The sequence below is a fragment of the Numenius arquata genome, chromosome 8 (assembly GCF_964106895.1).
Source record: "Numenius arquata chromosome 8, bNumArq3.hap1.1, whole genome shotgun sequence".
NCBI classification, from domain to species: Eukaryota; Metazoa; Chordata; class Aves; order Charadriiformes; family Scolopacidae; genus Numenius; species Numenius arquata.
Window position 1 is genome coordinate 56,257,093 of NC_133583.1, and position 25,928 is coordinate 56,283,020.

The 25,928-nt window shown below is 41.1% G+C and overlaps 1 protein-coding gene across 1 annotated transcript in view; it reads right to left on the bottom strand.

Annotated features, from left to right (window-relative positions):
• Positions 1-25,928, bottom strand: part of GLIS1 (GLIS family zinc finger 1) — a 204,763-nt gene that overhangs the window by 106,413 nt on the left and 72,422 nt on the right. The window contains exon 3 of the mRNA XM_074152086.1: positions 3,710-3,908. Within this exon, the coding sequence (XP_074008187.1) occupies positions 3,710-3,908 (199 nt within the window). The remainder of the gene's footprint in view (positions 1-3,709; positions 3,909-25,928) is intronic.

The window sequence follows — 25,928 nt, forward strand, 5'->3', positions numbered from 1 at the left end:
GGAGCTACGGTTTCCTCTGCAGCACTGTATATTTAAATACATTATATACCCTGCGTTAGTTAACTCCTCTGGGATAATCTGGCATTCTTTCAATTTCCCAATGTTTGAGTGTTGGGGTACTTAATGCAAACTTTCTGTATTCCTTGCAGAATTTTGCCATCGCTGTTCTAAGGAAAATCCTGCTTGTTCCTCCTGGTCCTGGGGGATGGGGGAAGAAGGGGCACAGAAACAAAACTGATAGAAGAGAGAGACAAGGTATTTGGCATCCAATCTGCTGTGTGTCTCCTCTTATACTTATTGACTATTTGCTCCTGCAATGGCATCTTGCTGCTAAAGCCAGGGATCAGATTCCAGGGCTGGTACACACAGGCAGCGCTGGCTGTAAGCATTTCAGAATCTCTGGATGGTAGTGAAATATAAACGCATATGAAAAAACAGCCAAGAGGAGAGTAAGAGGGACAAAGGACAGCAAGACAGTGTGAAGAGCACTGTGTGGACACTGGGATCAGCATGAACAGCTCTGAGGAGCTTCCAAATGAGCAATCCTAGGAGGGATCGGGGTCAGCAGGAGAATATGCCCCACAAACCTCCCTTCACAGGGAGCATCCACGTCCCAGGGATGGACAGTTTGAGGCAACAGAATTGCTGCTTAACCAGATGAAAGCTGAGTGTAAGGCCTTTGAAGATTAACAACAGCCTCTCAGAGGATACTAAGGCAGTGTTTCCAAAGAGACTCCCTTACGTGGTAATTGGAGCCAGAGCATGAGGCCAGTAGCACCATGCCAGAAGTACTGCAGTTCCCAACTGCCCTCAGAGGAAAAGATGACTGTATCTGAAATCTCCAGCTTATTTACAAAACATACATGCCTTCAATTGCCACTGTAAATGTGCAATCAGTGATAACTGACAGTTTTAAGAAGCTGGGGGGGATTGTTCTGCTGCACATCCAGGGACCCTTTGCAACGCTATCTGACTGCTCTGATGTCTTCCCTGGGTTTTATGTGCCGTGCTCTGAGCACAGCGTGGGCGGGTTTGCCGTGTCTGATAATGAATTATTTGACAAAAGGCCAACATTAGCTGTGTGCTGACTCCAATTGTGGTAAAGAAGGTATGAGGACTTTTCCAGTCCCACACACGTTGCATTCACAGATAGCATGTAGCAGCAATTATGTTGCACAACTTAAAAGCTATTAACTGAGTGGGGAAAAGGGGCCAGGAAGAAGAGGGATTGGGATTCTTGGATTAAGGCAGTCGTCCCTAGAATACAGTTTCCAAGAGAAAGTGATTCAGAGGAAAGCTGAAGGGAATAACAAGTTTCAGTGCACTGAGGGGAAAAAAGGACAAAGCCAATCATAACCCCAAATCCTAAGGGAGATTTTGGATTGCTTGGGGAGGTGCTCTCTCATTTGTTTGGGTTTTCCTTGAACATTGCATATCCTAGAAATGCAGAGTCATTCAAAGCTCAACACAGAGAGATTGTTTGAAATTGTATCTCCCTTCATTTCTGTGCTGGTCACTACAACTGGACAGATCAACCAAATAAGAGTTTGTCCTGACTTCTGTGTGCTCAGATATCTGCCCATTCCAGCCCTATTTCTCTCATCTGTTTTGATTTTTCTCATCTAATGAAGGCTGAAATCCGGGGGGCACAGAGCACCCTTGGCTTCCATTGACTTCACTGAAATCTGATGGGCATTCACCGCCACCTCAGTTTGGTTCTCCTGCTTTCAGATCTTCAGGGAAAGACGATTTTTTCTGTTACTTGCTTGTCAAGAACTTTTAGCATCACAAACACCATGAACAGAAATCATCCCAACTGCTGTCCACCTTCTCTCACACGCCAAGGTTCTGGCCCTGTACCATGTGCCTTGTGAGTAGCACGGTGATAAAATTAGACACTGTGTCTATGAGGTCTATAGAGCAGAGCTGGGCATTGGCTTTACCTTGTAAATCCCATGCAGGCACAAGCAGTATAGGCCAGGTGGACATACAAGCAGAGCATGACCAGTGGGATACACAAAAAGGATACACATAAAGGAATGGAATGGTCCTTCAAGATATTCTCCAAACATTTCCAAACTGTTGCTTAGAAGCAATGGAGCCTCAAGGCTTCAGACTGTGCTACAAAGCAAAGGGGAGGGAATCAGGCCTATCACCTGCTACTTTCTCATGTTATGCAGCAGACAATCCTTTATGTTGTTCTGGGAATCCTCTTCAAATAGGGGCTGGAAGGGGTTCGTATTTCTGAGGGTGGGTACTGTGATGCCCGGTATGCAGGTATCTGTCATTTCCTCATTATAGATTTTACAAAAAGGTTCAGAAAGATCTAAGCAGAGTACTCTCTTCCTCCTTTTGTTTGCTCCTGCCCTAATTATCTTTGTTTCATAATTGTCCTCACTGACAGAATAAAAAAAAGGTTGATAACTGCCAGTCCCACATTGAGCCATAAAGAAGGTAGGAGGGAGCAGACTCACATTCAGCTGCAATGGCATCTACAAATCTTTGTAGCAATAGCAGAATATTTTGTTATGTGGCATGGTTATTATTTGTCCTTTTCAAACAAACAAACAACTAGCTCTTTCCACTTGCTTGCCATATTGCTGTGCCTCCTCCTCCTGAAAACACAGATGTTCTTACCCCACCAGTAAATGGAAAAGGGGAAACAAAACATAAATATGTATAAAAAAATCAGAAACAGTCAGATTTGGAAGACCAAGCTATAGGCCATATTTCCTCTTGCTGTGATTATGGAAATTTAGGCTTGATAGCTCCATGCACAGAGTGCCAATTATTCCAAGTATCTAAGATAAAGGCTGCAACTTTATTGAGGTTTTGCTTTTCTACAGCTCTTCAAAAAGGTCAAGATTATTCTGTATTATATCCCCTGCCAAAAAGCAGTGTAATTAAAATAGATGGACAGATTTTAATTTGTAGCAGGCTTCTATTCACAATGGATGTCTGTTTAGGGTACTTGTTTAAAATCTGGTAATGTTAAATTTGTAACAACAACAAAAAAATAATGGAGTTCTGTGTTTTCATATAATTAATTTATAGCAAATGTTTAAATAGAGATTCTGTTCATAGCATATCCAACTACAGTGTATATATCAAAACCAGAAACCAAATTTTCACATTACGGCCTTAAAAGCAAATACCAAGGATGTGGCTGTATGGGAACATTGAAAATACTTCATTAAAGGAAATACTGTAGAAATAAAAGTGGCATTGGCTTCCTGTAGGTTTGATGGTGGCATGCCAAATTGCCATATGGGAGACATTGGTTTGGGAGTAAGTATCATCCCTGCCTTCCAGGCTGCAATTTGGAAACAACATGGCATTGGGGTGGAGGTACAGAGGAGGCAAGTCTGACCCTACTTAAGCCCCTAGCAAAACACTCGCTGAGTTTTGTGCATGCTGGAAGAGCCCCCACAGAGAAGCTGTATTTCAACTTCAATTGAGGGGGCTGTGGCTGCATTTGCAGCGACTCCTCCTGGCACTGCCTTGGCCAGTTGTCTGTGCACATGTGCGTGTCCCTGCAGTGAGAACCTGCAAACGAGCAGTACGGTTAAATCAGCATCCAAAGGACTTCCAAAATGAAGTAAAACCCAAAATCACTCTTCCAAATGCAGCACCCAACTGGGAAATAGTTCCAACAAAGAAGCACTCGAGAAGAGCAAAGTATATCAAGCAATAAAACTTGCAGTGATACCTTATATCTGAGTGTGTCAAGTTCAGCTGACCAACGTGAAGCAGTCTCTCACAGGACAGTGGGTGGTCGCGCACCAGTGAGTTTCCTGCATGGATGAACAGACTTTGTCTGCAGACAGGTACCGAGCTGCTTGTCATCTCCATGTCCATCATGTTCTTCTTCTCAGAGATCAAATTACAATGATTGTAGCCACCGTTCACTGTCAGAAAAAGAAAAAAAATCATAAGCCTTTGACTAAGAACCCTCTATTCTTATTACTTTGTATGCTCATTTGCATATTTTGTATGTTTATTTTGGATCTCCTTGTAAAATTCTTGTAAATGACATGGCAGTAGAAACGAAAGCTTTCACTAGGAAGCAAAAATTAATTCCAAAGGAATGTGGATCTGTGAATTATGGTTGTTTATTTCTCTTTTTAAGTTTTGTGGCTATTTTACACTTCATAATCTAACTCAAAAAAACCCCTCCATCTGATAGTTTGCCTTCCTTCTGTGTATTTTTATGGCAGAGTCTTGCCTGTGTTAGATTTTGAAGAGGGATGTTTCAGAGTCCCTTTATTTTCAGGGAGAGGAGCGCTCTGAAAACAGTGACGTAAGTCGAGTTTTTCTTTGCAGACAATTATCTCTGTGATTATGACTTTAGATGGGCATGTTTCTACTTTATTGTCAGGTCAACAGTGTTAAAAAATTTAACTAATTTTTTTTCAATGTATACATTTAACTGTATTTTCCAAATAAGCTATTATTATAAATGCTAGTGCTAATAATAAAATATTCTGCTCTGGTGAACATTAAATTTTACCAGACTAGGAAAAACAGACTAGAGCTATAGCAATATTCTTCAGAAATATATATAACCACAAATGATAATCCAGCTAAAAAGATCGGACAAAGAAGGAACTTAGAATTTAGATTGCGTTGGTCAAACACTAGCAATTCCACTTAATTTGAAGCATATTAGTTGGGGTTTTTACCTCTAGTGAACTAATCAAATACTTACAGATAAGCGTGTATAAAAGTATTTTAAAGAAATTTAGCCTTCAGAGGCTAGCTAAAGAAGTCGCAATAGCCATTTACCATCATTTTCACTATTGCATATGAATCATGCTTTGAAAATACTAGATCTCCGTCTAATCTGTTTTTTTCGTGGAGACAAAATGTAATGGTATCAGATACTAATGGTAAACATATTTCTGTAGTTTTCATACAGAGTCCAGAAAGTAACTCCTTCACCCTTGTACCCACCACTCATGGTGACAGGTACTACAGAGCTCAACTGCGTTTTAGTTAGTCCCTTCTCTATGGAGGCACTACATGCTGCACACCGAGGAAGAAAACAAATTCTGCAGTCAGTCACAGAAAAGATAAAGCCTGTGCCCAGTTTCATGCAAATCACTGATTCTCACAAGCATCAAGGTTTGTCCTTTACTAAGGCATTACACGGCACAATTCATCTCACCACAGTTTTGCTGTCTCTGAGTTTTACCCAGAGAATGCCTACAGCGTTCAGCCATCCCAAAACAGGTGTCTAAGATGGGCTCATGCAACTTCAGGACATGCTTTCCTCTTCCCCTTGACTACAGAAGGTGCCTAGACAAGTAATTTAAACTGAGTACCAGACTTTCAGACAGCTGCAGTTGAGTGAAATGAATCCCACAGGACTTACAAACATCCTTGTCACAAATAACCTACTTTTCACTGCTCTCAGGTCTGGTCCTCCTTCTACTGAAACCCACATTGGACCTGCAATTGACAGCATTAAGTTCTACTATTTCAACACATAATTTGTGGTATTACCCACAGCAGGTATACCTTGATATAAACTCAACGAATCAGAGAATGGTTTGGATTAGAAGGGACCTTCAAAGATCATCTAGACCAATCCCTCTGCCATGAGCAGGGACATCTTTCATTAGATCAGGTTGGTCAAAGCACATCTAACCTGACCTTTAACATTTCCAGTGAGGGGGCATCCACAACTTCCCTGGGGAACCTGTTCCAGTGTCTCACCACACTCATCATGAAAATTTTTCCTTATATCCAATCTAAATGTACCTTCCTTTAGTTTAAAACCATTGCCCCTTGTCCTGTCATTACAGGCTTTTACATAAAAGGTTTTTCTCTGTCTTTCTTATAAGCCATCCTTTACATATTGCAAGGCTGCAATAAGGCCTGCCAGGAGCCTTCTCTTCTCCAGGCTGAACAACCCCAACTCTCTCAGCCTGTCTTCATAGGAGAGGTGCTCCAGGCTCTGATCGTCTTCGTGGTACTCCTCCGGACTTGCTCCTTGCTATGTCCTTCCCATGCTGGGGGCCCTAGAGCTGGACATGGTACTGCAGGTGGGGTCTCACCAGATCAGAGTAGAGGGGCAGAATCACCTCCCTTGCTCTGCTGGCCACACTTCTTTTGATGCAGCCCAGGATGCAGTTGGCTTTCTGGGCTGTGAGTGCATGTTGCCACCAATACCCAAAGTCATTCTCCTCAGGGCTGCTCTCAATCAATTCATCACCCAGTCTGTACTGAGCTTTACACCTACATAATATAGGTATTACATATTTTATAGTTATAATACTATATAATTAAACAGATATCACAGTATCTAGTTAATTCCATTTTCATGATATAAGGGTAAGTAAAATTGTACTCATGAATTTCTGCAATTGCTGCGGTTTTGTTACCTCATTTACAAAGTTTCAATCAGAGATTGTGCTCATTTTAGTTGGTTACTGCTTCAGCACAGGTCCTCAGAGCAAAGATACTCTTAAAATATGTAACACCCATTTCCTCTTTTGGAGAGCTGCTAATGCTTGTGGACTTGGCAGTGTTGGCTTACAGTTGGACTCAATGATCTTAAGGTCTTTTCCAACCTAAATGATTCTATGATTCTAATCCTATAGCAAACGAAAGGCAAGTGGGAAAGCCTGAGCTGCCGTGGCCCTCTATAATTACAGTCAATGGATGCTTTGAAAGCAATGAGAATCACGTTCAGGGTACAAATGAGAAGAAACAGGTGACTGGGGAAGGCAAAAAAGTCTCCGGTAACTGGAGAATTTGTGAAAGGGATCACAGCACAAAAGTCCATTCTCCTCCACTGGCTGGGCTCCACAGCCTCCCCATCATGCTCCACGGCACCATTGTAATGGGAAGACCATGGCAGATGAAGACGTAGTCCAGGCAAGCATCCAGACCCATAGGAAAGAGTAGGTACATGTGACACCCAAATTACAAGTCTCATGAGGCATTATTGTGACATTTCTAGAATAGAATTCCCTGTTTCCAGTGAAAAGTTTTCAGTGTTTGGCTGATACATTTCTTGACCATTTATTTTATTTTTATTTTTTTAAGAAGTCAGAATCTTTAAAATTGGGAAACCAATACAAGGTTTTTCCTACCCAGCTCCGTCACAATACCAAGGCATGCGATAAGTCTTAGAAAGTGTAGGCCAGCACTATTTTATATAAACGAAAAGCTCACTTAAGATATTTAGGAATGATACATGAGATTTTAAAGAGAAACCAATTTGTATTTAAACTATACAAAATGGGCTGTTAGCCTTCTTTATGGTAATTAATATATATGTTCTAGTTATTTCAGATTTATATTCAGAGACCTGAATTCACTGATATCCTGTGATTGTTCTGAATGACTCGGAAGAGACTAAGAAGCTGTACAGAATCATAGAATCATAGAATGGTTAGAGCTGGAAGGGCCTTAAAGATCATCGAGTTCCAACCCCCCTGCCATGGGCAGGGACACCTCCCACTAGAGCAGGTTGCTCAAAGCCCCATCCAGCCTGGCCTTAAACACTTCCAGGGATGGGGCATCCACAACTTCCCTGGGCAACCTGTTCCAGCGTCTCACCACCCTCACAGAAAGAATTTTCTCCTAATATCTAATCTAAATCTCCCCTCTTCCAATTTAAAACCATTACCCCTTGTCCTGTCACTACATTTCCTGACAAAGAGTCCCCGTCTGGCTCTCAGAAATGTAGCTCCTTTTTGCCTGCACAGGGCAGTCATTTGTATTTGGAGGTTTTGGACTGAGGCTTTTAAGAAGATCGCTTTGGATGCCTTTCAGCTTATAGTGGGTGTTTGTGACAATTAGCTCTGCCCTGCTTGTAATCATGACATAAATTATCACTATATCCTCTGGAGTCCACAGCGCCATCGGGCTTTATTCCATTCCTATTCTGGCTCCATCCCATCATAATTTAACTCACTTCAGGGGTAGTATCTACCTTAGCAAGACTGTATAATCAGACTTGTGGTTGTTAATTTGGATACCTGAATCACATTTAAAGGGTATCTAAATACACTGTTGAACACCGGTGAAATAAGTTCTACACACTTTTAAAAGCCACACCACCAAGAGAAGTTGATAAATCAGTCATATCTGCAATACCCAATTCACAGCTCCTCACTTTTTTCCATCAGCAATGTTACCTGGAATACAATCACGATGTATCTTCCCTCCAAAATACTATGGATTCTTCTAAAATGTTTAAGATTTATACTGGACTCATAATAAAAGCACTTTCTTTCTTTCATTCCCCAAATGATACAGGTCTGAAATTCATTAGGGCTTTCTAAATATGTATTTTATCAATTTTATCATATTATCAAAACACAGAAACCTGAAGCTTCCACCAAAGTTCAGCAATACCAACTGTAGCACACACTGATACCTATTTGTGTGAAGACGGAGATTTCCTAGAATAACATGAACATTATCCGTGTGCTGTCAAAAATGATTATTTTCTCTTGTAGCTGTCAAATCAGAAAATATATTTTCTCCTTGCAAAGGAACAGAACACTTACGCTAAATCCATGAAATTATGCGTTCAGCCAATCCACTGTGCATTTGCCTTCACAAAGTACCTTACAGATTTGTTAACAAGAGCTAAAAATTTCTTGCACAACAGCGCCTTGAGTGAAGTCGCACTTGCATCAAAGCCCTCTGAAATGTGCCCACCACATGGGAGTTGGAACAATGACAGAGGAGGAACACCACCAGTGGCTCACTTCACCACACCCCCCCCCTGCAGCAACTAAAACAAGAACCGAGAGATCATCTCTGAACATCGACAACCAGAGTCTACGTTCAACTGTCCAAGCACGTGTGAAAGCAAATCCATTGCCTCTGAAAAAAATAGGAAAAAAGTGTGGTTTACACCAGTGTAACTGAGAACAGAATCTGGCCCTTTGACAACTGGCTGTTTTATACAATATTAATATCACTGGCTGGCATAACACAAGCTTTAAGCATTTTCCATGTCTGGAACTAGATCTCTTCTTTCACTGGTATCGAGGGGCCTTTAACCTACATACTGTAACTTACCAGTAACAGATGAAAAGAGCACAAACTCCCTGCCTTATACAAGAGGGTTCACCCTGCTTTCAGTAGAACCGTAGCTATTTCATAAATCCATATAAAAAACTAATCCTAATTTACAGAGAGTAAATCTAATAAAAGCAGAATGGTTTCCAGAAGGATCTCATGGAAGTGGAATCTATCAAGGTAACTTTTGTCTTTCTCTTTTTCTGTCCTGCAGTTTTGATTTATATCTTTACATTTAAATGCTCATGAAGGGAACGGAAGAGGTTGATACAGTAGTGTGCAAAGGCTGCAATCAGGCAATTCCTTCCATATGAGTAATCAAGTTAGTTCAATTTTGGATATCTTGCTTCTTTCATTCTGGGGTAACTGACTTTGGGGGAGTTTTTTCTTGATTTATGCCAGATTTAGTCGTGTGAGAATTGGTCCCATTGATTGTGATGAGACTACACACCTCAGAAAGGACATCAGGATCTGCAGTTAGCCCTACATTTCTTGCTAGGGGTAAATTCTCCTAGAGGAAAACAGAACATCTCCTCACACAAAGGGAAACCTGTCTGTGTGACAATGAGATCAACATTTAAAACAACCCTACAAAAGGGCAACAGCTCTTCTTCCCTTGGGTTATCTTGTTTACCATTCAGGAAGGCTTCACTCTTACTGATAAAATTAGCTATTAAGGCCATAGACAGATAAGAGCAAGAACTTACCAAAAGGGTAATTATTCAACAATAAACACATGCTGCAGTGTTTTGGAGTTTACCTAATTAAGGCCAATGAACAAATAACTAAAATGATGTATAATTGAAATGACTCGCATTCAAAATAGAGATAGATTTGAAATATTTGCCTAACATACTTAGATATCCCCAGAGCTTTGTGGGTTTTGCGGCGAAGACCAAACTAGGTCATTTGCTTTTTTCTTACAGCTTCATTCTCTTTAATTACTTCTTTTTAAAAAAAAATTTGCCATTCTTGGTTTTGTTTGGATGCGACGTCCAAAATTTACCACGACAACACTGAGAAATGGAACGCTATTACTGGCAGCTGGATGAGTCACGTGAGACAAGTGAAAGACCAAACAGTACCAGATTTTCCTCAAACAAGTGAAAATCATCTGCGCTGGAAGAGGCCATCAAAGCCCTCCACTGAGAGAAAATTATTAACTCAAAAGGTGCCAACACAGAAAAGCCATGTATCGAAGGGAAGGTACTGTACCCACACTCAGCAACCCATTCCACATAACGAGCGCTGAATAATCTCCATTACTGCATGGCTGGAGCAACTGCCACAACTCCTATACAGTCAGTAATTTAAGATCATCAAGAGGGATGCACAGCACTATGCTGCCTGCTTGAAGGCTCTAATGAATGAACGGAATGCTTCAAAACACAGAATCTTCCAAATGATTCATGAAAATACAGCATTTTCAAAATTTTCAACAATAACAAAAAAAATCAACACTTCCTCAAAGTTTGTAATGCCTGTTATGCCAATCTCTGTTGTGAATGGGAGAGCTTGCCTTAATCCTACAACACCAAGCCTGAGGGGCAGAAATGTAGCGTAAAAGCTGGAAAATAGATACTATAGTTGTTCTTATACTTCCTAGCAGGCAGGTCTGATTGTGTGATTTCCTACATCTTGTGGAAAAACATGGTTTCTCCTTCAGTTTCAGAGAACTACTACTAGAAGGGATATGAGTTTGGGTCAAATTTTTTCTATTGTGGGCACAGCTTAAGAGAAGGGAATACAGTTTAGAAGTAGGCTGGTGTGATTAGCCATACACGACATTACAGCCCTAAGCAGACCGTACCCAAATGTAATATTGTTATTTTCACTTAGACCTTCAAGTTCTTAACAAAATATCCTAAACATGGACTTCCAGATCTTGGCCTGGAGACTCTAAGAGGGGATGTTTAGATCTTTTCTTGACCTCTTTACAGTCATTTCCACCATCTGGTACACAACAAAGCTCTAGACATTTGGGCTTCTCACCACTTGAAAGAGGAAAGTTCTGCGCTTTAAGAGATCTTTGTAATAATTTCTAATTCAGTACAATATTTCCAATAACATGTTACTATTAAAGATTATCTTTTTTTAAATTGCACAAACATGATGTGGTCCCAGATTGTCCCACTATGACTCTTTATGTAGGTAAATGTATATTCTCACAAAGCTTTGTAAATTCTTTTTATTACAAGCTATAGTTTTACCCTGTGTATTTCTAGTACTTCTCTCTGTGTTTTGATTTCATTTCTGTGCGATATCAACACTGTGCAACACTAAGTTTCCTTCCTGGGGTAAAAGAAGGCAAGAAACCTCTTAGAGCTGAACGGCCTCGGAGCAGTACATTAAGGTACAGAATTCCTTGCTCATTCCATGAATTATCTGAGTCTTCTGCAATGCACAGGTAGCAAATGCAAGATCTGAACATGGCGCTGAGGAAACAACTACATAGATAGTGACTATCCAACAAAATCAATGTTGCACAGAAAAGTTACTAAAAATGTTCAAATACAATTGTGCAGTTCTTTAAACCTATCGGGCAGCCCATGGGGTCAAGCATATTGACTTTCAATGCAACCATTTGCCACACACAGCTCCTTTGGTAAATTTACACTGGCAAAGAAACAATGCTTTCTCCAAGGCATCAAGAGAAGAGATCTGTTGCTGTTTGTCCTTACCTGAGAACTGAAGTGGTTAACAACAACAGACTACATTTTCACTGCTGCATTCAAGAGTTCATACCTCAAAGATGAACAAAGCAGCTCACACCACATTCCAGGTTCACCCTAGATCTCTATATCAGTTACAAACTGTTCACATTTTAAGGCTTGTTTCATGCAGCTGGTAGAGACTTGGCTTCACTTTTTTATGATGTCTGTACACTATCTTAATAAAAACAGAGAAAGCGAGAGCCAAAAGACTCTTTATTACAGAGGAGACCATAGGGTATAGTGAGAGTCAAGTGAAGACACAAGGTGGTCTATATTTGTGTATCATAACAGAGGTGACCGATCCTCTCCCTATTTGAAAATAGATACAGCCAATATAAAACACAGGGTCAAAACCAGCAGCATTCAATAAGATTAGAATAAAAAAGAAGGATCTCTTTCCTCCGAGTTTTTTTTTAACCATCCTATAAAATCCTATAACAGAAATACTTATTTCTTTACTTCCACGTTGATGTATGAGTGAAGACAGAAGGGCGAAGAAAACTCTTGGGAACTGAAAACAACCCAGCTAGGGAAATAAATTCTGGAGTATCAATCTTAAAAACTTGTGAAAGATAAATATAACCCATGTGTGTCTTTCTAGTAGATTCTGGACCCTAAGTGTTGGCTACATGTATATTTGTTATTTCATGTTCAATTTATTTTTAAAACAAGTTATTTGGATTGCATTTTATTTCTGTTCTGTGGAATTTCTTTTTGCAGACTACACACAGTATTTTAAAAGAGTGAATGAGGAAGGTTGGTAATACTGAATAAAGAAGCGTGGTTAATTTTATATCAGTCTAACGTAAAACAATTTGAAAACATTTCAGTAATTTACAGATTTGTAACCTTTTCACCTTCAAGCATGCAGACAGATATGGCTCCCATCTTTGACTTTTCCATATTTTAAAAATAATCTTGGAGTCCAACAGGCAGTTGAAGAACGCAGTAACAATACATTACACCTTTCACTGCTAAAATGGCTTGCAATGTTACGTAGTTTAGGTTTCCAGCAGAGACCTTCACAACACTTTTTGAAGTTAGCGACTATGGCCAAGATTCAGGAAAACACATGCCATGTGCTCAGGTTCCAGCAACTTCACAGCCTTAGTTGATATTCTGAGATAGGCTTTAGATGTGTAAGAATATAACCATTTTAGGCAACAGTGGATAGATTGTCAGAGAAATAAAATAACCATCTACTATCACAAGGAGTCTTTCACTGCATTCAGGTTTGAAACTCAACATTCTGGGCTTCCTATTTGGACCTCAGACGTCTAAATTATGCCCTCAAACAGAGCTGAGAGCAGAGTGAAAATGACCATTGCCCTCTTTTGTGGCAATCAGGACAAAACCTTTTTCAGCCTGATGAAACACAGGTCTCGTCATTAAATTCATTGTTACAGAGTCTCCTTGTTTTGGAATCACCTTTTGCCTGTTGCCAGGCAATCTGAAAAATATTGTTCTCGGCACATCTGGCCTTTTTTGTGGTCAGTTATCCTTCCTCACAGCTTGAGTTCTAGTAACAGGGGGAAAAGACATTAAAATAAATGTTTTAGGAAAATATTAAGCTCAACAAACATTATTTTAATTAAAAGGAAATCCTAAAACCCTCCTAATGGGCACTTGGAGAATATAAGCTCTATGTAATGAAATTTGATGTATTTCTTTTTCTTTTTTTAAGAAGACTGCATTTGGAATAGGTTTAATTTTCAGTATTTCTGTTAGGTAGGATATAACACTATGATTCTCCTTGCCCTGCCAAACACAGGAGAAGAGGGGTGCCTCTGCCACCTTATGAGTAAACATGTTCAAAGGAGACGCCAAATACAGCCAATGGCCCCATTCTCTTTTCCCACTTCTCCACTCCTCTCCATTTCATTTCTACATTCAGTTTGAAACCCTCTCTTCCACTGCCATCTTTAACCCTTTCCAACCTGTGCCTCACCTTCTAGTACATATTCCAGGATGCCACAGATGCAAGACTGCCGCTGCACTGTAGAAAGCTGGCTCTACCAAATCCACTGTACTACTTAGAGTGCAACTTTTAACCCTACTTGAAGCTGGTCACACTGTCCGAGTACTAGACAACCGTATTTTTCAATGCGAGCAACAGGCGTAACACACAGAATCTGGTTTAAAGTCCCTGCTGTCACACATGAGATTGATCAACAACCTGTGCTCTCAAAGACTGGCTGAACCAGGACTAATCAATCCACAACCCCTGAATAAATGCCGTTGCACATATTGGTGTAAAGTATAAGACAACTCTACACCGTTTAGGGTTATGTACACACTCACCTGCCCTTGTGCCCTTTGGTTTGTCTTTTTTGTTGCTGTAAATGGACACCACCAGGGTTTTCACAGCAGCCTGTAGTTAGACGGGGCCTGTAGGTTAAAAGAACTCCAGAGTGACTCTTTCAAGACAGAAGTTCACACATTTTGTGATGAGGGTACTTGAATTGTTCCTACTGTAAATGATGCTTTCATCATCGATTATGACTCCATTGAGAAGACAGGATCTTTCTATACATGCACAGTTTGAGAAAATCTGTTGCTTTTGGTTTTTTCCTCTAATTCACTAATAGCCAGAGCATGCCTACTATGAACTGCACGAGGGTTATTGCTTTCCCATTTACTTATTAAACCCTGAACTTTCAAACTCTCAGTTCTCCACTCCCCTATATTTTACTTAGTCGATTTAGTCTCTCTTTTCCATGGAAGTTCTAGCCAGCAGACCACATAACGACTCTGCAGGGGTATATGCTCTCCCAAACATTTGAAACACAAGGATGTGCAGGGAATGAAAGCTGGGGTTTTGCCATATGGCACCTTGCATGTGTCTTGTGTAAACATACATGTCTCTATGTCCCAAGAAGGAATTTTATGTCTGCCTGGCTCAGCGGTACAACATTAAAAAGGAAAAAACCCACCACCCATACTTACAACAGAGTACAACAAAATATTTCTATCAAGATGTTGAGCTCCAAGACTTAGAAGCCTGGAAGTGTCACCAAGTCAGTAAAAGCCACAGAAGTTAATTGCTACAAAGACAGAATCACTGTAGATCACACAGGATTATGCAGAAATGCTAAGCTTTAAACAAAAGGGTAAACTGGTAACTAAAAAGCATTTTGTTCTTTTCAACGCAAGCTAGACAGAGGAAATGGTCTGGTGGGATGTGGATGCACAACATTAGTCTTAAAGACATAATTCTTATGCATATATTTGGAAACAATAGTGAAACAAGAGAGAAAACAACTCATAATAGGAATTAAAATGCACTGGGAGTCTAGAAAGAACTTTCCATGTTGCTGTGTTCCTCCCCTACATGTAATGGGAAGACAATGGAGGGGCGATAGTAGACCTGCATTGCACATCAGCTTCCATCTGTGGGTTGTCTTCCATTTGCTGGCACTCTCTTCTCTCTACTGATACAAGTGAGCACTCCAAGCTCACTTGTTATAGCGGCCTCTTCCAGACATTTTTCCTGGTTCTTTATATATCAGAGTGATGAAAAACTACAGTGAAAAGGTATTTGATTGCTGAAGACTACATATTCTCCTAACACAACTTGCATTGGCTTCTCCACTCTCTTATTAAAAAAGAGACATCTTCACATATAAAACCCCCGTCTGGACTCACTGCAGATCTCTCACACTTACCAAGTAACCTACATCTCCAATGAACCTCTTTGTGCTCTTGTGTAAAATATTTTTTTACAATGAAAACTCAAATTGCTACCACAAACAGGCAACCATTTCACCTACACAGTCCCCTTGATCATTTAACGCTGGATACCCAATACAGTAATGGCTTCTTTGCAGCTTTGAATTAACACTGCCAGAAAGAAAATTCAAGACAAACAAACAGTTTCCCCAATATAAGCTGAAAAGAGCAACAGCCTACCCCTGCTACTTTTCATTTGCTGTTTTCATTGTTTGACATTTCTTTCTGCCAGGATTTTGGCACTATTTCAAGGATTGATTTGAAATATATTTAACACCAAGTGATTTGCAATGTTGTTTTCTATTTTACCAGAACTATGCTTGGGACTAATTCTATTTAAGTAGAATTTACCCTTCTGCACTCGGTGCCAGTGAACGGGCCTCTTGCAGGCTCTCCACAACAGAGTGCACTTCTTGACTTTACCTGAGAACAGCAGTCATCCATACCTGCAGTCTTAGGATTGTAGATATACACAGTGCCTGTTAAACATACACCTTAATGTTATCACCAGTAAGAACAGTCTACTGAAGGACAGAGTCAAACATATGAGTTATTGGTGCAATAAATACCTATATGCCATGAAACATAGTAAGAAGAAAAACCCTCCTCTATGACTTAACTACAACTGGTTCAGGTGTCTATTAAGAAAGGCGCAGCTTCAGACAGCTGGGACGACTGAACATCTTGACTGTATCAAGACGCTAGGCTTAGGACAGACTGTGGGACAGGGGAAAAATGAGGCTATTGTGGAAAAGGCACAGGGAAGAAGAAAAACAGAAATAGGATGATGCAGAAAGGTTAAAGTACAAGGACTGCTAAAAAAAGGGAAAATGTTCTCACCGAATAGTGCTGGCTTACACGAACACTGAATAAACAACAATTAGAAGTTTTAGCTCCAGCTAAAAGTCCTCTGTGAATCTTCCAGTGATGGCAGTGGGCAGTTGCTATGGATTAGGCAGTCTATGGAGCACTCTCTACTTTTATTTAGCATTGCTGCCTTCTACATCCTTCTGTAAACTGGGTCTGAGCTTTCTACACAAGTCATGAGAATAAGGTATCTCAGTGATTACATGAAGCCAGATATTATAATAATGAGAAGCCCATTATTCTGATACACAGATTATGCAATCACAGAAAACAGGGCTGAAAGAGTCTTCAGAGGGTGTATAATCCACTCTCACAAACTTAAGGAGGTGTTTGGCCAGTCTGTCCTTTACAGCCTCCAGCAATTCCCCAGCATTCCTAGCAACATATTCAGTTGTTTCACTTGACTTAAAATTTTTTTTTCTTAATGTCTAACTTAAAGCCCCCTTAGCACAACTTAGTCTGTTACATATTGTCCTGTCAAAACTGGACATGGATAAGAGTCCATTCTCTTGCCCTCCATAGCAACCTTTATGTCTTTGAAGGCTGTGCCCACTCAGTCTTCTCTTGCCAGTATCACACAGTCTTCATTATTTCAGTTTTTTCTCATAAATCATGTTTCACAGAGCTCTGATCTCTTCCCTCTTTCTCTCTTCTGAACTCTCTCCAGCAGATCTTTTTCTGTACTTTATACTACCTTTTTTCCTTCACATTTTACACTATCAGATGCTGTTATTTGCAGATGGTAGCAGGTACACACTTCCTTCGCTGTGAGACAGCAAGGAAGCAGGACATTGGCCATCAGACCCAGCAGTTATATCTCATCTGGATTATTTCACCTTTTTTCTTGGATAAGGCACAGAATAATGAAGTTGATGAACCTGTGGTATGACAAGGTTTTCCTGTTAGTTCTAACTGTTGTATTAAACTGCCCTCTGAAAAAATGCCTAGAAATCTCAGTGTAGAACTTAACCAAACGCACCCATGCAGAGGTAAAGGTTGCCTCTACCAAGGTCCCATCACTCCATAATTCAACTTAGCAGCATAAAACACTAAACAAAAACTCTCAGGAAAGTGCACATATTTGCACACTGTCCAGATTCCAGTGTTACGGCATTCTCAAAACTCTAATTAGGACTGACTCTTCAGATTTACAGCACTTTTTGTGCTGACCATCCCTGCCATCAAGAACACACGAAGAGCATGAAATCATTCTACCATGCTGATCTAATTGATCCAGTGAAACTGAGAGTAATGCATTAATCATATTGTCTCCGGGTCCAGTTCTGGTCTGGTTGTCAATCAAGAGTCACTGCCATAGCCAGTGAAATAACAATACTATGAAACTAGAAGGTGCAAGATCAGACCTATGAAGTCTTCTAGAACTTAGTATCTAAAGATGCACACCGGAGGGACAAATTCTAACATCTCCATTTTAATAAAACCTTCCACTGCTCCATTGGAGATACAAAAATTGCAGCCAGCAACTCAGTAAATATTGTTGACTAACCAAACTGAGCAGAGAGCCACAGACAGAACGGTGATCTTCTACTCAGACTAGATTTGAGGGCCTCAGACTGAGATAGTCCAGCTTCTTATAACTCTGGGCAGGTGTCCCATTTCTTTCCTCTTTCCCATCACCTTGGCACACTGCTAACTTTGATAATGAGGAATGAGGATTTATACCTGGAATGTGCATTTTTATGTGAATTTAGTGCTGGGAAAAAAAAGCCAGGTTAAGAGCTGTGGAGATAGAAATGTTCCCATAGCAGGTAAAGTGTGGTCAAAAGGTGTGCAAAGTTCCCTAAATCTCAGGGCAAAAGAGCCAGAAACGTGCCCTGTAAGAACTACTTCTAAGTGGGAAACAGAGACCCTATGGTGAAGTGACCGAGTTTGTGAATAGCAGGCATGGCACAGGACTTCCAAAGACCACGCAGTTTACAGGCTGAACCCAGAAAGAATGCCAATGTGCTCGGTGCATTGTATTTCCTGTGGGATATCTGCATCTAGTTTAACCACATGCTGTTGGATCTAGAGTGTATCTTTTAGAAAGACATCAAATCTCAAAGTGGAATCTTTAAATGATGGAGAATTGCTTCTGTGGCAGTTTGTTCCATGGCTCTCAGCATGAATTTTATATAGTTTGAACTTGTTTGACTTCAGTTCCCAGGCCCTGGGTCTCATTATGCCTCTGCGTGCCAGACTAAAACACAAGATGTACCTGGTACTTTCTCCCACTGTAGAAAATTTTAGACTTTGTTCCCACCTTTTCTTCAGTGACTAACTGGCTGCCTTCTTTATTTTCTCACAGAATAGTGTGTTCTCCAGATCATGAATCGTTTGTGTGAATCTTGTCTTAAACGCAGCCAGTTTTTCCAAGGAACCTTGTTAAATTGTCAACACTAGAACAGTACAGTACTAGAATCATTAATAACATAAGACAACAGTGTTGTTTTGCTACTTCTTCCCGATATGTGCCTAAACATAGCTCTCCAGATTTTTTTATTATTACTGTTCTGCTGTAGCATCAGAATAGGAACTCTTGTTCAGCCAGCAAACTCTTAATGTTTTACCTGAGGCTGCCTGGTTGGGTCCTTTAACGCCCTCAGAGCTTGGGGGAAGCGAGAAGGATGGTTATTCTGGTTTTGTGTGTGCGTGACTAATACAAGTCTCTGCTAAGAAATAGAATAAAGTCACCAAATTATACTACTGTGCCTCCAAACTTAATGACCCAGAATGAGTTCTGCTGTCGATGGGCCTAACTCAATAGGCACCACTGAAAACAATGGAGTCCCCCAGTGTGTGACCAAAAAAGAAATAACAACTTTTTAAGGAATGTAGCAACTGCAGAAGCTCAGTAACCACTTACGAAACTGAGGGGGGAAAAGCAGCCATTTGAATTTTTGTTTACAGGCAAAAAGGGCTCCAGTAATAGAGTCAGTGAGTGTGAGATTTCTGTTGTTTTAATTATGCCTTTCTTAGGTTTGCCTTGTTTGGTTTAGCACAAGTTCTGCAAAATACATCTAAACCCTATGGCTGGTTTGCAAAAGACAGCAGAGAGGGAGTAACTGAAGCCATTTGAAAAATAAAGGAGCTGGAAGCTGAACGTGTGTGTCATCCGAGCCCCACGCTAAGCCATGGCCTTTTACAGCTAAAACGATTGCCGACAGAGCAGAGTACGGCTCACAAAAATCCGTATCTACCTGGCAGAAATCCATGTGATCCTGAGCACACTGACTAAGAAATTAGCTGAGATGAAGGGGGAGGAATGCAACCTCTGCAAGTTCCCAAAAAGAGAAAACCAAGGAATTATTCCTTCTCATTGTCATAGCCCTTCGTTTACGTGAATCCTGGCAGTCAGCAAGAGGGAAAAGATGAGAGCAGCCCAGCTGCAAAATCACTACTTGTGATATGACAGAAGCAAGTATCATGCATTATTTGCACTTCAAAGCATTAGCAGTAGTTTTCCAATAAGAAAAGCAAGGAAAGAAAGGACTAGCAACAGCAAAGCTGGGCCACCTCAGAGCACGATGCTGCACGGATCTCTAAGCTGGCTTGACTTGAGCTACCAAGTCCTCACGCTGCAGGGTAACACCAGGAGTAAGAAAGTCTGTATCCAGAGGCTGTATTAGCCTGGATCCAGGGTTAGGCTGGCAAAACTGCTCACAAAACTGTTCAATGGCAAGCCCAGATGTCAGGCGTTTTGCTGTTGGCCACGTGCACTTACTCGATGGATGTGCTTAGAAAGAACTAAGCTCTACAGAAACACCAGGATGTGTGCTGCAGTACTAGTCCCACACAAGCCACAGTGGCTTTCCAAAGCTCAGGTCTACATCCCTTGTATGTCAGTGCATTTTCCTCTTCTCAGTCAGTGTGGAAAAGCAAAGTATCCTGTTTCTGTGTAACTGAATCCCAGCCATGTATATAAAGCTAATGACTGGTTACACCACACATAATGAAGAGTCACATTTTGCTAACTGCATAGGAAATAAACAAGCTAAAAAAGAAAATAATTACTGGCTTTAGTAGGAATCTCTCTTGACCTTTCTTCTGGACTCAGACCCTTGATGCTAAGACTGCGATGCATTATAGTCGCTGTCAGGCACACGTACCGCCTTCTTTGGTTTTGCTTTCCTTTTAAAGCCCATTGATATTTCTTAACTTTCTTTGCTGCAGAACATCCATCCAGCAGAGGCCCCAGGATCAGAATTACTGTGGTCTGCTTGAGATCATCCATGGCCTCATTCCTCACACCCACCTGACTGAGGTGCAGCCTCATGGCCACTGCAGCCATGGCAAAGGAGCCATCCCCACCTTTTACCTCTGATACACAGGTAGCAGTTGCCTGAAACACAGAGACATGGCAGAGCTGTGAGGGAACCTTGTGCTCTCCTTCCCCTCAGCTCTGGAGGATGGACCATTCTTTGCACATACAGTGAGAACCATGCAATTCTACTGTTATTTATGTACTAATATTGCCAAAGCCCAAAGGATTATAATGCCATTGCAGTTTATTCTGCACAGGAATGACCAAAAATACGACTTCTGCCTCAGAGAAAGGCCACAGCCTAAAAGACTGACCGATACAAGCAGCAGAGCAGAAAGAAATGATGTGCCGGTGCCACTCAGCACAGCAGCAGTGGCCTTGGCACAACTGTAGCTTAAGGTTTCTACATCTTTTGGCTGCATCATGAGCCAAACCCAGCATGGCAAACCTCTTGACATGCAATAGAGACAACTGCAGTGCAGGCTTAGGTTGTGGTAGTAAAGACCAGCAGTTAATGGTTGGCAGGAGAAAGAGTGTCGAAGGGTAAGACACTCTTAAGGGTAAGAAGAGGCAGGGAGGGAACTGACACACACACTACTATGTTCTGTCCCTGCAACCTACACTCAGAGCTAAAGGAACCCCTCACACTTTCACATCAGTTTTTTGAGCAAAGAAGAAAACAAGTTCCTCCTAAACACCGTACCATCTAGTGACCTGTATCTCCCTCTGCTCTCCTGTAGTCCCTGTATCACAGCCACGTCTCCAGAGGTGACACAGTGGCCTGCACCCTTCTGTGTGTGGGAGCATTGTGGGTCTTCTCTTCCAAGGAAGCAGTAGCTAATCAGTTTTTTCAGTCACAGTTAGAAAGGATGTTTTATTTGGAGGAGTGGAGATAGAAGGGAAAAAAAGGAAGGGGGGGGGGGGGGGGGGGGAAGAAACAAAAAAAAGAAGAGGGACTTATGCTGACAAGTGGCTGGTGGGGATAATGACCCCAGTCAGAGTCCTTGTGTTCTTATAAAAAAACTCTTGACAAACCCCAGCATCTGGTAGTTCAGCTGTGGGTTTCCGCTGTTTATTTTTCTATCCCAGTGCTCTCATCCCTATGCACTGCCTGTGCCTGGCTCTGTTAAGCATTCCAAGTGCTACAGAGCATAATTGAAAGAATAAAAACCCCAGGCTCAGCATCAGGCACGTACAGAAAAAAATGAAACTGCTTAAATCCTTCCTTACATTGATGCGAACGCAGGCAATAATCCCCCAACGCCACGCCAGGGAGGTCCATGGTGAATACAGTCTAGGAGTGTCAACCCCAGCAGACTTCGCTGAACTGGTAAGCACACACATGAACACCAGGTTATTTTGTTCTAACCAGCGGGAACCATGACCAACCCCTGTGATGCACAGGGGGAAGCAGTTGCTTTGATGAGCTGTCCAGAGGATGGATCCTCTTCATGTTTTCTCAATTTCAAAGAGCTTAGTTCTTTCTCTATTTCTCTCCTCCCTCTTCACCTTCACACAGATAATCTCAATTACAAAACCAAACATAACTATCCTGCCTCTGCTGACTATTGTCTGCCTACCACGGCTTAAAAATTTAGTCTCTGACAATGCTTCCTGGATGGTAAGTCATCAAAGGTAGCCCCGTTCAGCTAAAAAACGGACCGCTGCACCTTCAGTCTGCTTCTTCCTTCTACTCTTACTCTGACCAGTCCCTGTCCAGGCTTCATCTTTGAGCCCTCACTTCACTTCCAGGCCTTTCTGCAGAGTACTCCTAAGGCAATGTCCTTCTGATATACACACATGTCCATCCAGCTCCCCATTACCCTGTGTTTCTATTGCTAATATATGCTCTTATGTGATCTTTACTTAGGTGGTATTCCCTTGCTGATAATCATCCAGACTAGCACAGGAAAAAACTAATATAAAAATTCAGTGAAATTCTGTCACTGTAGAGTTGGAAGGGACCATAGAGATCATCTAGTCCAACTCCCCTGCTGAAGCAGGATTGCCTAGAGCATGTTAGAGCATGTTACTCAGGGCTGCATCCAGGCGGGTCTTGAAAATCTCCAGAGAAGGGGACTCCACAACCTCCCTGGGCAGCCTGTTCCAGGGCTCTGTCACCCTCACCGTGAAGAAGTTTTTTCTCATATTTGAGTGGAATCTCCTGTGTTCCAACTTGTGCCCGTTGCCCCTCGTCCTCTCATTGGCAACCACTGAAAAGAGTCTGGCTCCCTCCTCCTTCAACCCACCCTTTAGATACTTAAAAGCATTGATAAGGTCTCCCCTCAGCCTTCTCTTCTCCAGAAGACAGTAAGGCTAGGGAAAAAAAAAAAGCCAAGATGGGGAAAAGCTGCTCTCCTGACCAAAAAGAAAAAAAAAAGCCTATGTGGCTACGATTAAAAAACATGGGGATTGCAGAGAAACCATGAGCTATATATGTACGTGGAGAGGATTTCTCTTTTACAACTCTGGCAGAACTAAAATGATGTTTATTGTAGGGCTCGCCACCTGGTACCTCACTCCTTCCTCTGCCTGCAGATGCACTATTTTCCCACTATTCCATCTCCACAGCTCAGTCGGGAAAGGAGCAGTGGTCAGCGCCTGAAAGGCAGAGTCTGGAGAGAAGCCCAAACTCGAGGCTCTGCTCCTTTATGGTGAAGGGCAAGCAGGATGAGTTTTATCAGCTCCAGAGACGCAGCTCATCTCCTGGAGGAGGTCACCCATGCTGCGAGGTGTCTGTGCAAAGCCTGAGGGGCTGCTAATGCCACATGCTCAGGAAAGCAACCTCTGAAAGTAATTTAAAAAAAAAAAAAAAAAACAAACTCTTGAGAAGTGGCCTATCTTTCAGTTTGGGGAAATCACACTCTGCATCTAATCAGCAGGCAACCAGAGCTGTTAACTGTAATTGGTGATAATCACAGGAGAATTTTATTCAGTAACAATTCATTTTCTGTAATTATTACTCTGTTCTTATAAAAGTTACCTAAATGTGCTCACAGCTACAAGAACATTCCCAATGCCAACTCTCAAATTGTTTTCACTTTGAGAGATGCGTAATATTGAAAGCAGATGTATCAAATTGAAACTTTTTTTTTTTTTTGCAACGTACTGTAAATGTTTTTAAAATGTGACTCTGGTACAATGCATGTCAAACAGTCGAATTCAAGGTAAAGAGTGCTGCCAAAACCAGAAGACAAATTAAGTTTAAAATCAGTTTTGACAGATTAAATGGAGATACTTTGAAGCCATAAATCAAATGGCCAGTCTCTAGGAAGTTAATAATGAACGTATCTTTTCTCCGTATTTATTATCCCAAAGATATACAGAAAAACAAGCCAACATCAAAAGCAAATTTGAACCTCAGTGTCTAAAATACTTCACCTGAGCGGCAGTGAAAGTATGAGCAAGTTCATCTCCCAATATTTGCTTGTTCCGAAGACAGATGAAAGACTAATATTTGTAAGTCACACAACTTCCCAGTGTTCAGAATCATTGTCTAAAGTAAACATTTGAGCCTTGTGTATTTTCAGTGTGTGCGACTCCACATTCACCAAGCGGTGGATATCTGGATTATTTTTTTTAACACTGTTTATGAGCAAATCAGTGTCTGTTTAAAATTGGTGGTTTTGGTAAAATCATGTTCCAGAAGAGAAAGGACATAAGGAAAAAAATTTTGCTTGCAAGACCTTATTCAATCTTCTGTGCAATCTGGTTGGTTATATTGGGTTAATTTCTTCACATGTAAAATGATGCATGCAAATAAAATCAAACCAAAACAAAGAAGGCAGAGCAAAATGTTTTCCAAGCTTTGCAAACAGAGTGCTTACAGTGTTTATACAAATAGTAAAGTCTGGCTAAAACAAGCATCTGACAGCTCTGTGCTGCTTTCAGACACATGACTCCTATTTGCCATTTATTCCATGTAGGCAGAAGTGGGTGCCCAGGCAGAGCCCCAGTGAAATCCCTGGGGCAATGCATGAATGCAAAGTTTTGCTTGCACACATGCCATTGCTAGATTAGATCTTGTGTGTTGTGCACTCCGTTCCATGCTCACTCAACACGCTCCCACTGAAGCTGGACAAATCTAGATATAAACTGTCCTGGAGGAATTAGTTACTACAGAATACATAATAAACAAAGGCCCAAGAAATTTGTGCACTAAAACATAACTTTCACCTCCTGGCTTTTTTTTGTATTACAAATTATATTCCATAATCTGCTGGCATGCATTCTGCTTGGACATCAATGAACTCCCGAAAGACAGCAAGGTCTAGCCAAAATGCAGCACCCGACAGTAAACTCAGCAAGGATTAAATGAGAAAGTCTGCAGGTCGCAGGAGAAATACCTGTCACAGCAGCCTCCTAAATTTAAAATCAGAAGGGAGAAGACTGGATTTGCACATGCATCTGTATACACATATGTACCAGTACAGACACTAGCATTTGGGAATACTACATGGATTCAGGATCCGTAGAGATTAATACCATCACAATAAACTAGACATATGGGGAAATAAAATTCTCTTTCAGTAAATTTGATACTGGTTCATGAAAACGGTTCTGCCATTTCTCTCAAATCACTACGCTGAATTTCAGTTCACCTGTGAAACAAAATTAAAAATAATCATTAAATCTCACCAGACTGTCTCTTTTGAAATCATAGTTTTGAATTAAGACAGGTAACATTCTTTCAGCTGCTTAAGATTGCAGACCCCTCTTAAGTGATCTCATACATTAGCTACTCTTACTTGATTTTTATAAACATGATCACGTACTGATTTTATAAAAGCATATGTATGCAACAGCCCAACTTCACCACTGCACAGCTGAAAGAATGGCCAAAACACAAGAGGACGGGGAGTTCTCACAGGACCACAGGGTGACACTGGGCTCAGCCACTGGCCACCTACAGCAGTGAAGAGCCTTTCACCAACATCTGGGTCTAAGAAACCGCCATCCTATGCAAACAGACATTGCATCCTATGCAAAGTCATTCATAGCCAATTTCTATTAAATATAACTCTCTTTGCTTTGACCCTGACGTAAGAGGGTGTTGGTTCTACTCCTAGCACAGGGCACTCAACATCACCGGTTACCTCAAATCAGTATGCACCATCACTGGCTCTGGTAATTACTGCCAAGTTCTCCTAATCCAGAGATATTAGCATTTAAATGACAGATACTTGAGTTTTAATCCTATCACACACATCTCTATATAAGTAAAGTTCCTTTGGAATTCAACAAAATGCCGTGAGGCTTGTGAAATCACTACATAAATCATCTGGAAGGGGGAAAATACACAACCCAGA